This window comes from Dermacentor variabilis, chromosome 2, assembly GCF_050947875.1.
Source record: "Dermacentor variabilis isolate Ectoservices chromosome 2, ASM5094787v1, whole genome shotgun sequence".
NCBI lineage: Eukaryota > Metazoa > Arthropoda > Arachnida > Ixodida > Ixodidae > Dermacentor > Dermacentor variabilis.
The window spans coordinates 89130662-89144244 of NC_134569.1; the positions used below are offsets into that span (position 1 = coordinate 89130662).

General features: G+C 41.4%; 1 protein-coding gene across 1 annotated transcript in view; it reads right to left on the reverse strand.

Moving 5' to 3' along the window:
• Positions 1–13583, reverse strand: part of unc80 (unc80, NALCN channel complex subunit) — a 178872-nt gene that overhangs the window by 15674 nt on the left and 149615 nt on the right. The window contains exons 56-61 of the mRNA XM_075681230.1: positions 12644–12739; positions 11878–11966; positions 11375–11543; positions 8502–8687; positions 4124–4348; positions 3182–3391 (exon numbers count right to left, since the gene is read on the reverse strand). Coding sequence (XP_075537345.1) covers positions 3182–3391; positions 4124–4348; positions 8502–8687; positions 11375–11543; positions 11878–11966; positions 12644–12739 — 975 coding nt within the window. The remainder of the gene's footprint in view (positions 1–3181; positions 3392–4123; positions 4349–8501; positions 8688–11374; positions 11544–11877; positions 11967–12643; positions 12740–13583) is intronic.

Genomic DNA, 13583 nt, shown 5'->3' on the forward strand with positions numbered 1-13583 from the left:
AAGTTACAAGAGCCTTTCTGCAGGCTCTCTTTAGCAGTTACACACACTAACACAAATTATGCTCAAGATGTCACAACTACATTTGGTGTTAACAAAGTTACTTGACACTAGTGCAGCAGTTGTAGACACAAACCGCTGTTTTATGGTCACCCATTTATAGCATAAATGCGCTCTGCATCTATGACACATTCTAGTAAAGGTCAACAGAGCAAACATTTTCGAGTAGTGATGAGACCATTTCAGCTGAGCTAATATATTGCAGGTACACCTCCGCCAGTAAAAGAATTTTAAGATCCCTTTGTAAGGGTGGGGCACAAAGGAAGTTAGTAGGAGGCCTACTGCAGGCTGGCTCACTTCAGAGGTTGCAGGCACATAAACGCAAAATTTCCTGAAAAGTTCACAGGTGTCTCAGCCATCAAGGAAGCTGCTTCATTCAGGCTTTCTGGAGGCTTGCTTCAGCGGTCACACACAATAAAAAATACTAAAGATTTTAGGGATACATCGGTCATTCATAAAATTACTAAAAGGCTCGCTGTAGTAGTTACAGACACAAACAGGACTGGAGAGTTCACAGGTACAAAAGCAGTTACCAATTTACTTGCTTCAGCACAAAACCAAACAGTGTTCAAAGGGGGCTAGAAGTTACAAAATCCTTGCTGTGCTTGAGTGGTCACTTATACAAATCCACCCCAAGATTCCACAGCTTCAAAGGGCTCTAAGCAAATCAACAGAGGCTGAATGCGGCCTTTCTTCCACGGTCGCAGCCAAATACTGCTGAATACGTCACAGGTAAGTTGCAACTTTACTTTCAGCACGTTTTCAGAGGTCACAGACACAAAAATCTTTTGTATGAGTTCATCCATGCCAAAAGTTAACAGGATTTGTGTCGGCTTGTTTCAGCAGTCACACAAACACAAATGCATGCATCAAACACGAATATACATACCTTCGTTATTTCCTAAATTTGTTATAGGCATATATTAGTTGCATGCTGATAATGGCAAGAAGCATTTTATAGTGATTTTGCCACGTCCACTAGTTTGTCATATCTGTATTTGTTAGCAAGGTTTGACTGTAATTTTGGTCACTAGCGATTCCATATATGTAAAGGGCCTCTAAATTTAAGTACACCAGAATTCTTGCCTCCTCAAAAGATCAGAATATGGCTGCCATAGCCAGAAATTTAAGTTGTGACCTTGAGTTCTGCATCATAAGGTTACAGCCACTGAGCCATCATGGCCGGCACTAAATCAGCACTGCAGCTACCAACACTCCTGCTTGTCAGTGCTAGTGTGAGAGAAGCCTTTAAGTTATAACTCAGCAGTGGACACTATTGCATTTTAACACAGCACTAGACATGAATATATGTAGCATTTAAGAGGTCATGCTTCAGTAAAGTAGCACTTAAGCACTTCTGCAAAAGCACAAACCGTGACTTCATGTGCAAAATTCAATATTAGTGGTAATTTTTCTGCAGTACTATAATAGCTGATATAGGTGTTTAATGTAGCCACCAGAATAACCAAGGAATAGATGAGAAATTTTTGTAGCTGTGAAGCCCTTACACTGCTGGGTACAGAATATTCAAAGCTTTCAGCTCTAAAATACAAGGTATGGCATGCAGTTAATTTATAGAGAGACCAATGTCAAGGATTGAGCACATATGCTGGACAAGACGACGGTACTTATACATGATGGCAACTGGCACACTTCTATACCATCACTGTCTCTCATATGAGCTTGTGCTCAGCTTTTACACTTCCTTGAATCCATTCAGAGTGCTAGAACCGCCTAGAATTAGATTTTCTTTGAATTAACCAAGACTGAATGTAGTAAGATAAAGCTATGACTTAATATACAGTTAGGCACACAAAATATGCTCTTATGCTTCCTTCTGTATGATCCCAGAAAGATTTTTAAAAATTTACATAAACCAGGCGAATTTTTTCTAAACACTGATTGATTGATTGATTGAGCTAGCATTCCAAAGCAACACTCTGGCTATGAGAGATGCTATAGTGGTGGGTTCCGGATTAATTTTGACCATCTGGGGTTCTTTAAGGTACAACTAAATTTTAAGGGCTTGTGTGAAGAAACTTGCAGTTCCTCCTTTTTTTATTATTAATTCTGTTTTATGTACTCGCTCGTGTACCACGCTGCTAAGATCTTGTATAAGGTCGCAGTACTGATGAATAAATAAATAAGAAAATTTAAGAAAGCATACAAGCGTTTTTGCATTTCGCCTTCATTGAAATGCAGCAGCTGCTGCTGGAAAATGAGCCCATGACCTCTTGCTCAACAGCAGACTTTTCTTAACAGCTTTAGCCATCCAATTTAACTATCCCAATTTAACCACGTTTGTCAGCACAAGGTTTAACAATAAAATTTTCTAGGCAAATAATACATAAATTATGGAGCTGCTTTTGGTCAGGCAAGCCAATTACATCAGGACTCTATTTCCCAAGAAACCAGGTACAGGAACCAAACAAAGGTGCCACTTGAGTAAAGTAGTTTAAGATGCTCTGGGGTCTAGCCAAAATATTGAGATTTGTAAAAAATAATTAGAACTGCAAATTTTCTCAATTTAAATTATTGCAGGTTAGTGTTAGTACATACACACTAAGCATGTGCATGCTTTACTTGGTTGTCTCAGTAGCACATTCTGTTAAACAAGCTCAAGATATATTCACTTTGAAAAGTATTATCCTCACTGACAAGTAAAAATTAAGCTGTCAAATCAAATCCATACCAGAACTTTAGCAGGAATTGAACCTGAAGCCATACCGATGGCACTGGCATGTGCCTAAACTTGAGTAAAGTTTGAAACAAAAGAAGTAAAAAGTAACAACAAGTGATTTGGGACGGAATACTTGAAGCACATCTGGCAACAGTGGAGTAAAAAAGAAAGCTGTTTTCTCATTTATGTTGCGACTGCAGCAGTACCACTTTTCTGGCTGCAGCAACAATTATAGGCAAACATGACCATACTACCACAAGCTAAACAAAATGGTCTATCTTTTCAGAACAGAATTGGAATGTAATCCGAGCCTGAAAAGTTTAATTTTACATGACAACCAATAAAAACACTGACAGACACAGACAATGTTTCAGACTTACAACTCTAATGCCAGAAAACTGTAGTGAAAGGACACACAAAGCAGCCCCACTGGCCCATCCTTACCAGTCGAGTCTACGCCTTCTGGGAGACTGTCCTGTAAAGTTTCATCGTCAGTAGCTGTGCCACTCTCAGCGACGCCTACAGAGGTTAGGCTGCTGCTACCAGTGCTCTTCTTGCTTCCTTTCTTTTTGATGAGGAGTGTGGACTTTCTGAACAAGCGAGGCTCAGATGATGCAGAATGCTCCATGTCCAGGGCTTCCATTGGTCGATATACTGCAATAGCAATTGGAGATCGTATCATATAGGCTGATGTATGTCTATTGCTGGCAAGAGTTTTGGTTCATTGCCTTTCACCCTTGCTTCACTCTGTGCTTTATTTAACAGAGGGAAACTAGTTTTGTAAAATAAAAAGTATTACGTATGTACATACCAACCTGTTATGCTAGCAGCTAAATAACTAACAGTGACATTATGATAGTCACCAAGCTCTTGAAGACAACATTCTGTCTGCTGACTTTACACAGATATAGCACATCTGGGATCTGGCTATATGTTAACTACTTCCAGAAAAAGAAAGATAGGGTCAACCAATTGTCAATGCTAAAAAAGGTCAGCATAATTACGCATGAAATATGATACGAATGAAATACGAAATGAGTACGGTAAATAATGAATATGAAGAAGAGACAGAGTCAGAGTAGGGAGATATAATCAACATTTAATCATCAAATCATTTCAATCACCATGTATGTCACCTTTGTCTTCTTTAGCATTGGCACTTGGCTGACTCTCATTTTTTCTTGAGTAAGCAAACATGTGAACATTCTACGTTATTTCCATGTAGATGCTGCACATCAGCAAATTTAGCACTGTTGTTCACGAGTGATTGCATTGTCAGTATCGCAAAGAAGAACATTCAACCGTAATTTCGGTGTCTAAGTCCTTTTAAACCAGAAAACATGGCACCTGTGTGCAAGGCCACAACATGCTGGACAAGATCATCACCTTGGGTAGGTCCCTCCTCCTCTGGATAGCTGGTTCTCCTTAGGAAGCGTTGCATTACTCTCCGGCTGTTGCCCTCGCGTGATTGAAGTCGTATGCTGAGACCCCGGTGTGAGTCACGCTGTTGCTGGCTCTCCCGATGAGGTTCTCGCTGCGACTCGGAGCGCATGATAGGCAGAGGTCTTGGAGCTGTGCTTCCTGCTGACACCGCCCCAACAGCACTTTCTTCTGCATCAAACACAGCAGTAAATCATATCAGAACACTTCATTTAACATTCACTCAAGAGAAAAAATGTGCCAGGACAAATACAAAAGTTACGGTGCAGCAGATTGATGAAGTTCTTGCCCCTTCTATTTGGCAATTACCAGACAGAGCTGCAGATACATGGGCACATTTCAGTCATCTGTTTTGTGAAATTTTCTTCCATCTTAAATTGGGAGCAGAAACAAAAAGCAAACTGCATTAAATATAATACAACTATGCATACACATTCACATATAATTATTGAAATTGTGTTGTGAGCTTATTTATATTACAAGTACTAACAAAAATGTGTGCGAATATATAAGGAGAGAGATGTACGCATACAATGTGGGGCTGTTCACATGATGAATGTTCAATGGAGCCTAAATGCATATATGCATGTGAATCCTATACCTTGTTACATTAGTGTATTTCCTAGCAGCAATAATATGCATCAATTATTTTTTTTAAATAGACACACATACTAAAAAGAATGTAGAAGATTACCAATAAATACTGCCAACAAATTAGCGCTGTAATGTCAAAAAAAAATGTTATATCCTGTAATAGCCTTAAGCAATTTGAAAAGAAGAGATGACACAGCATAAGGCACCAGGATACAAGTATTCACCCAAATCTAGAGTTCTGCCACACCAATTGTGGGAAAATATGTCTGAAACAAAATGAAAGCAAAAAATCCTTCATTATCAGATAACCGAGAACAAGGCGTCAACATACCTTTCACTCTCGCAAGCTAATGTTTTCTGGAAACTATCACAGCTGTTATAGGGACTTTTCAGCGGCAAAGTCACCCCATCAACTCAAATTCTTGCCATAGTAGCTCTTAGTAATTATGCCATCATCAAATTTTGAAAGAAGCAAGGCAGCTTTACCTATATTGAACCAACATTTGTTGTTTCGTAACTGCAGACAAATGGGAAAGTAGGCTATCCCTTTCTTTAGAATGTGACGCTTCAACCAGTTTCCTCACCAAAACATCAATAAAATGTGCACAGTAATAGCAGTAACGACTGATGAGACAGCCACTTAATTCCGCACTACGGTGCACAAAATTGTGACAAATGAGCACTGAGGTGAACGAAGTTAAAAAACGCAGTTGACAGAAAGAAGGGGAAACAAGATGTGAAAGAGAATACAGCAAAAGCCTAGGCTGTTCTCCAAAGTGGGCAGGAAACAGGCTAGTTGCATCAGCACAGAGATGTGGCAATATGGGACCAAGAGATTTGGGACAAAGGGATATGGGACGAGATATGGAGCTAAGGGAAGTGCTAGAAAGTATGACATAACATCTTGCAGTGTTCTGCTTGCTGTATTGTACAGCTCTGCCTCTGCATGTACTACATTGTTTGACATTAACTAAACCTAATAACTGGCCAAGGCAATAGGCTGTGTATTAACAACCAGGCTAATTATTGTGTTGGGTTCGAAGTTCACACCTACCAAGTGTTGTTGCAGCTCACAGGTGAAACATAAAAAAGCCCAATTTCAGGCTGTGCAGTTGTTCAATTCACTGAATGTAACAATAAAAATTTAGCGTTCATGTGAATTTGATAATGCACCTTAAATAGCAAGTGAAGGAAATATGGTTTAACGAAACTTATTGCTGAGCTAGTTGGTTCATGAGTTAAGGACAAAAGGCACGGTGCTAAGCAGACGAGGACGAAGTGAGACACAAACAACATATATGGGTGGCACCCGTATACAGTCGCCGACGGATTTTTCAGACTCCAAAAATTCGGACATGCTCGATTATTCGGTCTGCTTCGCGGCACCGCCATTCTTCCCATAGACCACAATGTGTAACAACTGCCGAAAGTTCGGACACCTTGCAACCGCTCATCTAATTTTTCGGACACTCCTTGAGCCAACTCGATCGAGAGCACTATGCACCAACTCTGACCAGTGCATGGTTCGACTTGCTGAATGCCATTTTTGTTTTGAACGGAGCCTCCTTGCTGCCCCACGAAGTGGCGCTACTGCAAATCCCCGCTCATCATCGTTTCTGCCTGGTTCGATAGAGTGGCTACAGCAGTTCCGGTCTCAGCTTAGTAAGCCATGTCAAGACAATCCAGCAGCTGATTTGTTTTTTTCTTTGTGCACGACGCTGCGAGTAGGCCACGTTTTTCATTTGTGTGACTGGTGTCGGCGTGATGGCATGGTGGTATTTGCTTTGTGTGCTGTGTCAAGGTTGTGGTGATCCAACGCGGAATACGAAAACATCGCGTCAAGTGTCTAATGGCGCCGACTGCGCTGGGGAATACTGGCAAGCAGATGCCGGGAGGCCTAGGATTTGTCGCCTTCCGATGTGCTCCCTACTGGCGCCGAAAATGTTCTGCCAAGACCTGCACAATGGTTGCATTGCGATTCCGGACACCGTCTCATTTGACAGTTTCACAGGTGCTGACACTGCTGTACTGACGTGCGCAGAACTCAACGATGGCGAGATCATTGGTCAGGTTTCTGCTGCACCACTGGACGATGACTCGGAGTCGGAAGATGACGCATCATGTGCTACGCTGCCATCGCATGCAAAGTGTGTACAAGCAGTGACTGTGGTTTCAGCCGCCCATAGTGATCGTACGACCCTCTCTGAGATTCAGGCTTATCTGATTGGGTGCAAACGGAACAGCGTGCAATGGCGCAATCACGATTTCTTCACGCCTACTGCCGAGCCCGAATATGCTTTTTCGGACATCTGTTTATTCGGACATTTCCACAATCCCCGTGAGGTCCGAATAAACGGTCAGCGACTGTATGTCATTTGTGTCATTTGTGTCTCACTTCATCCTCGTCTGCTTAGCGTCCTACCTTTTGTCCTGAAGAAAATATATTCAGCAATACCAGAAACAAGAAGATGAATAGTTCATGTTATATTGCCTTTCTTTGTTTCCATTAATCTGGCAATAGCTTCGGCCCCATTAGAAGCCAACTAAATTAAATGCAGGCTTCCTTTCTAAAAGGTAGCGAACAAAAAGTAAGAAAAAGAAACTTGTTTACATCACCAAGAAAATTTCACAAGCTACAAAAGTAGCTGCAATTACAAAGTATGTATATGCGAACAATCGTACTTAAAAGCTCTGAAGTTTCTGTGCACATTACCAGACTTACTGTCTGGCCATGTACTGATGCTCCTTCAGGACATTTGTCATTCAGAATCCTCAGATATTGGGAGAGACTATGCTGTAGTATATTATCCTGAGCTGTGAAGCACCAAACACACTACAAGAACACTCTCATATGGCATGACAACTGATCTAGTCATTCGTAAAGTGGCTTCAAAACTTTTAATATGTAGTGTAGCTAATTTCAGCCTGAAGAAACAACAATACAGACAGCATGCCAACAACTAATGACTTATGGACATGTATGTGCGGCATACACAATCACCTTGTTAGAAAATGATCACGAGCTGTGGGAACAGCAACATGATGTGTCGTGCGTGAGGAGCATGTGCGTCCATTTTCTTCAGCCTAACATGCTGGCGTTTGACTACATGTTGCGACCCATGACATGAGCCAGCAAGAGGTATGGGAAGACGCACTATGCCCCGTTGCTCCGTTTCAATATTGCTACCATGACACTGCAACACAAGCTTTCACCAGACTCATGGGAAAAGAGGGAGGTATCCATCTCTCCACAAGCAGGACAGCCCTCCTGTGGAAGTAAAAAGTTATAATAGAGCGTTCCCAAGATAGATAAGCTCTCTCTAGCCTCGATGGTCTCAAGTGTCTCAACTACCTGCCATCTCGCGAGCAAGCTCGTCAGTGGATGGACAATGTGTGATGAGAGGTGAAGCCTATTTATTAGCTTTATTAATAACTACAGTGGGCTTTCCTATAAAAGTGCTTATTGCTTATTCTTCCACCCCTAGCAATAAATACTGTACGAGCCCACATTGCTGTTTTTCCTTAGTCATCCGAACTCACCATAGGAGCGATCTACTTGCACTACGAGTTGGGGAAGCAATACGGAGCAACCGAGTGGTTAGAACCAGAGCTTGCCTCCAGCCATAGCTGCAAGCACAGTGTACTACGTAGGTGTCACCAAAGACGCACCAAGACCAGACAAGAAGAAGCACATAACAATGGTCCTGTCATGGCCACGCCGCGAGCTCACCTGATTCAGCCGAGCCCATGCCTGGTGGTCGACCAAGTCGAGTGATGCTCTGATGGTCAGGTGTAAGTTCAGTGAAGCTGGGCCGGTGGGCACCGCCTGGGACCATGGTACGTGTGAAGCTGACTGACTGGGACATCTCACCACCATGGCCTTCTGCAGATGGCTTTCCACGCTCCAGTTCTCCTCCTGCCAGGACCAGAAACAAGGTCAGCATCATTGACATCAATAGTTAACAGCATATGTCTAGACAATTAATGCCATTCTATAACTAATATCAAGTACTGTGTAAGGAGAAACTGCAATGCATCTGAATGTAGTAGAATGTTATAAAAAGACTTATTACGGTGTTGTCTAAAAGCAAAACAAACAGCTGAAGAGCAATTTGTTTCAGTTCAGGAATTGAACTCTGGATCATTTCTTTTCTAAAGCAGTCTACTAAGAAAGGCAGTGGTCCCAAGTTTGACCCCTGAACCACGAATAGTTGTTCTTTATATGTGAAACTTGCTTCTCAAGAACACAGAAATGGGTCCCTTTGTAGCATTCTGCAGCAGTTAGACAGACAGAATATTCTGCACAAGAATATTTTTCCACTTTACAGATTTTCACAGAACTTCTTTGAACAATCAAATAATGCTGATGCTAGGAGTTAAATCGATTTTAACACATGAAAGCTACACCAGGGCTTTGAGGGATCTTGTGTGTTTTAAGTTAATTATAATCTTTCAGGGTTCCTTAACGTGCATCATAATAGCAGTACACAGGTGTTTTGGAAATCCACCGCCATTTCGATTCAGTCACCAGGTCCAGGAATTAAAGCCGCCACTTCATACCCAAAAAGGCAGAATGCACTCGTCTTGCCTGTGCACTTCATATTTGATCAAAATAGCATGTAAGTAGCCTGCGAATACACTTCTCTTTACCTGTTTCTGTTACAAATAGGTGGAAGTGAAAGGGTAAACAAACAAACCCACAAACACACACATGCACACATATTTTATTTCTATAAATACAAAAGTTATGGTGGAAACCATCAGCTCAAAGCTGTTGGAAATAGCTTGACTAGGCTGAGGGTCCATTTCGCATTTCAAGGCATACATGATGGTAACAAGAAGGCAGCACTATTTGTATACGTATAAAGTAAAATAAGAATTGAAACAAGTGAGTGCACAAACATAAATAAATCAAGCATGTGAACCTGTGAACATACATGTATATTCACAGGCTATTTGCACATTCTTTACTAGATGGATAGTAGACAGCTTCCATAAGCAGAATGTTGTCTTCATTATCCTAATGACCACCTTCTTCGCTCTGTTGCTCCATAACAACATGCATAAAAGTAAAAAAGAAGAGAGAAGCTAGTCATTTTTTTTTTTCATTAGGTTGAACTCCTGATTTAGGCAGCCGCCAATAAATATGGCAGCGACCTTTCTGCCAGATTGGGTATGAACTCACAATATTTATCAATGTTACAAAAGCTATATCATGTGATGTGCATAAAGGTAGGAGGGGACTGAGAAGTGGTACTAACGCGTGAAGTGCCAATAGGCTTTGAGGTTAAAATTCTGCCATTTGCAAATGTCTGCTTTGTGTTTCTTTATGGATCAACCAGCTTTTTTCAAACATCACACATATAGTTGAAAAAATTCCCACATATTTTTTTCAAGTTAGAAACTTATTCTCCACATCTATTTTTCTTGAAAAAAATTTTCTAGCATTTTGACGACAACTTATTTTTCCTGCCCAGCTGAGTTAGAAGGCATCAATCAAGTTCTGTAATTTTTTTTTTCAACGAAACATTTTAAGATCCAGTCATTCAAAATGCGTGGATGGCAAGACAATGAAGTGGCGTAGCTGCCAATACAGCCAAATTTTCAATTATTTCAATAGTTTGAGTGCTTTTGGCACCGACTAAAGTGAGTAAAATTGCAGTTAGAATTTTATTTTTTTTTCCAGAATGCAGAAACATTCAGAAGCACAAATTAAATATAGCATGGTAGCCCTGTTGACATAGTCCTAAAAATATTTGAAGCTTTGAAGGTACAGCGGGTCGCCTGAAAAAAGCTGTAAAGTTTTGCAAAAAGCTTCGTATTCAAGGTAAAAAAAGTAGCCTATTACATATATTTTTAGGCCAATCATCAAATCAACTTCTTTGACCTTGAAAAAGAAGCTTTTTGTAAGACAAATGAACTTTACAGTTACTTTTCAGGTGACATACGAAACCTTCAAACTTTCAAACGTTTTTCAGGTTTACTATGTCAAGTGGGCTACCATTCTATACTTAATTTGTGCCTTCTGGATTTTCCTGTGTTCCAAGCAAAAAATTCAAACTGCACCATTTCGCTTGCTTTTGACAGTGGCAAAGGCACTAGAAGCATTCAAATATATAAAAATTTGGCGATTTTGGTGCTCACACAACTTAATTGTTGTGCCATACCTACCACAGGAATGTCTGAATCATACAGTTTGCCTTTGCAAAAAAAAAATAAAATAATAATGTAGCTTGGTACCTTCTAGCTCAGCTGAGCGAGAACAACAAACATTCACCAAAATGCCAGAAAAGTGTTGACAAGATATATAAATGTGGAGAATGAGTTCCTAAGTTCAACAAACATGTGAAAATTTGTAAACCATATCTGTGACAGTTGAAAAAATATGGTTGTTTTGGTGTGGAATGACCCTTATCTTCCATATTCACTCAAACTTGCAAGGAATACCTAAATACAACTTTCATTGTGACAGCTAGAGGTGAAACGACTTTCACTATAATGGTCTCACTTAACATGAGGTGGACAGGATGAGCCCGGTTACAACTTAATACTGTAATAAGTAACAGTAAGAATAGGTAACATGGAGAAATTGCCGATAATCACCGAGTTTCCAGGCAACAAGGTCCTCCTTCAATGTCTTCAGTTCATTCACAAGGTCGACAAACATACAGCCAAAGCTTTTAGGAGTTGGCAGATTTATTCCTTTGATCTTATCTCTGATGAGCTGCTGGTAGTAGTACTCCTGCTCATTGTCGCAAATGGTCTGCAAGATCTAAAAATAAAAACGAAACTTGGTGCACCTACATACTGCACACATATAGACTCAGCCTGTTTGAACACTTCATTTTAATTTCGTTCATTTGCAGCACTGTGTGGCTCTGCAGTAAGTAGTATGAGAAGCTGGGCCTGTGTGCACCCTATGTGGGGCCAATACTGCCCAACATGGAACCTACATGGGCCCGCTTCTTGTGCTACTAAGGGATGGCTCTAGGACTGAATGATCAGTGTCCCTTGTTTGCTGCTCAGAGCATGGTTACATGCTTTATGAATCTGCATGCATATGATAAATTGCACAGTAGAATCATGCAATAGTATGCAGGACTTGCCTTGTATTTAATCAGTGGAAACAGTAGCACATAAAGAGGTGTGCGGTGAGTAACAACAAAGTCAAGAAAGCTCCAAAGAGCAAGACCACCTAGAATGAAACAGTGTGAGGAAGGAGTAGATTAAGAACTTGTCGATTACTTTTAGAGAAGTTTTCTTGGAGGAATTACATGGTGCAGCTGAACCTAAAAAGCACAGGACATGGATATACACATGAACAAAATCATTTACACAAGCCATAAAAACCAAACAAGATTGACAATACTCCTTCAACATTCTTATGGCAGCCTATGCATACAGCAATGTTTAAGCTCAAAATTATGAGAACAAAAACACTTTAACAGGTAGTCCTCTTGCTGCATCAATAGGTGTGGTTTTCACCTCCGTAGGGAGCATATTTTAGTGAGCTATACAGCCCTAGTAATGAAAGTAGGTTGCATTAAATGCTCATAAGCCCTATTAAATACAATGATTTGTTTATAGATATGACAGCTAGTATGCAAAAAGTAGCTCTCATGGCCCCTCAAGAACATGACGGTGATGCTAATTTGAGGAATCCAGAAGGTGGCCGGACCAGGCTACCCTCCCATATTACTCTTAGAATTTTCATGTCAAATGAAAACTTCTTCACCATGTCTTTAAATGTCTTCAAATCAATCAATTGCCACCCATACAGAAAGTTTCAGTGAAGTATAGTGACAACAAGATAGAAGGATACAGACAAGGCTAAATTCTGTTTACACTTGATCCAAAAGTGTGACAGCTCACCTTGCAGCCTGTTTCCCAGCTCACGAATGCATCGAGCAATCCGGTGCCAGTCACTTAAAAGTTGTCTCTCATAACACACAATCAAAATTTTCAGTCCTGCAATTTTAAAGGGAAAGTTACATCAGGCGCACAAGGCAGAAAAACACACACATACACAAAGAACAGGCAAAGAAAATGTGCTCAAAACTTCTCACAATGGTCTAGCACTACGAGAATAGTGCACATTGCACGTACAACTTCTGTAAAAAAACAAACCTACTGCATGCACTGTCGCGAGCTGACTCCTGGACATCTGTTGCGGGGATGCGCGACTCTCACACGTCCCCTGATATCTTGTTTTCCCGCATAGCTCCTGTCTCCTGTAGTGCGGCTTCACTGCTGTCGGTGTGGTTGAAGCACAGCACGAGAGATGGCGCGAGTGTTGCGCTGCTAACGCTGCCTACCGGCAGGGTTACTTAGGTGGAAAAAGGGGAAGGCTCTTCCTCTTCGGCTGCGGGTCGGAAAGTGGCACAGACCTTCCGCGCGTGTGCCAGTCCATGCTTCTGCGAGACCGTCTCGCGTGGCCTCCTTCGAACGCGCCACCGTTCACATGACCGTACACGCGAGCGACCAGGCGTTGGAATCCAGCATGGGGCGCACATATACGCTCACTATCCGGTCGCGGTGAGTCGGACTTCCGCAATTTTTCGCGCGCCCATCGGCCTGTTTTGTGGATAGCAGGTATTAGTCTATGAAAGGTGCAATAAATGCCCTTGTGATTGTTTGCACTACTGTGTTGTCGTTCCTTTGTCGCAAGAGCACGGGTGAGGTCCCCACACTGTTCAACCTCCTACTGAATCCACATTGCCTGGAAACTCTGAAGTCGGAAGCCAAGTCTCAGAGCCATCTAGCACTAGGAGCTAGATGAGCATAGAAATACAGCCAGTAATGAGCAAGGCTT